Below are 1,108 nucleotides of genomic sequence, written 5' to 3'. Positions count from 1 at the left end.
GGGTTCAGCCCCATAGCTCTGGCAGGACTCCCCCCTCAATCCCCCCGGCCAGCACAGCTCTGCCCCATCAGTCCCCCCCATCCTTTGGGACCCCCACACTGGGGCTCACCCCTGCTTCTCCCCACAGTGCGGCTCTGCCGAGTACATGGCCCCGGAGGTGGTGGAAGCCTTCAACGAAGAGGCGTCCATCTACGACAAGCGCTGCGACCTGTGGAGCCTGGGTGTCATCCTGTACATCATGCTGAGCGGTTACCCCCCCTTCGTGGGCCACTGCGGCTCCGACTGTGGCTGGGACCGGGGCGAGGCATGCCACACCTTTTTTTTTTCAGGAACCCCGGCACCGCCGAAACCTGCCTCTGGTTTGGCAGCACCACTCTTGGCTCAACCCCTTTTATTTCTCCCCCCACCCCAGAACATGCTCTTTGAGAGCATCCAGGAGGGGAAGTACGAGTTTCCCGACAAGGACTGGGCACACATCTCCTTTGGAGCCAAAGATCTCATCTCCAAGCTGCTGGTGAGAGATGCCAAGAAGCGGCTCAGCGCGGCCCAGGTCCTGGAGCACCCCTGGGTGCAGGGGGTGAGTGCTGCTGTCCCCCCCCAATTCATCCTCCACTACCAAAAGCCAGGGTGGGGGACACCCCATGGGTGCTGGCTCTAACCGGCTGCGTTTCGTTGCAGTGCGCCCCAGATAACACCCTGCCGACCCCCATCATCCTGCAGAGGTGAGTGTGGGGGGGACATGTCCCAGCCCCCCAAATCCTGGCTCCTTTCCCCCATGGGCTGCTCTCCGCTCTGCTGCAGCTCTTGCTGTCTGGGCAGCGGTTAGAGCACAAAATTTGGGTTAAAGCCACATTTTTGGTGCCTGGCAGGTCTGGTGTGGCACACACACAAGGGGGGACACCCTGATATTTCACCCCAACCTCCCTCCAGCCCCCCACATCCCACCCTGAGCCCCTGCCTCCCCCGCAGGAACAGCAGTGCCAAAGAGCTCACCTCCTTCGCCGCCGAGGCCATCGCCGTCAACCGCCAGCTGACGCGGCACGACGAGGATGAGGAGGAGGAGGCGGAGGAGGAAGCACGACCCATCATCATCAAAGCTACCTCACGG

The 1,108-nt window shown here is 62.2% G+C and overlaps 1 protein-coding gene across 1 annotated transcript in view; it reads left to right on the top strand.

Annotated features, from left to right (window-relative positions):
- Positions 1–127: 127 nt before the first annotated feature.
- The window catches only part of LOC104524822 (MAP kinase-interacting serine/threonine-protein kinase 2-like), a gene marked incomplete at its 5' end in the record, with an annotated part of 1,096 nt that continues 115 nt past the window's right edge, over positions 128–1,108 (top strand). The window contains 4 exon segments of the mRNA XM_029084915.1: positions 128–317; positions 408–577; positions 679–722; positions 970–1,107. Of these exon segments, the coding sequence (XP_028940748.1) occupies positions 128–317; positions 408–577; positions 679–722; positions 970–1,107 (542 nt within the window).

Source organism: Antrostomus carolinensis, unplaced genomic scaffold (assembly GCF_000700745.2).
Source record: "Antrostomus carolinensis isolate BGI_N321 unplaced genomic scaffold, ASM70074v2 scaffold37445, whole genome shotgun sequence".
Classification (NCBI taxonomy): Eukaryota; Metazoa; Chordata; class Aves; order Caprimulgiformes; family Caprimulgidae; genus Antrostomus; species Antrostomus carolinensis.
This window is presented reverse-complemented; position numbering and strand designations above follow the sequence as displayed.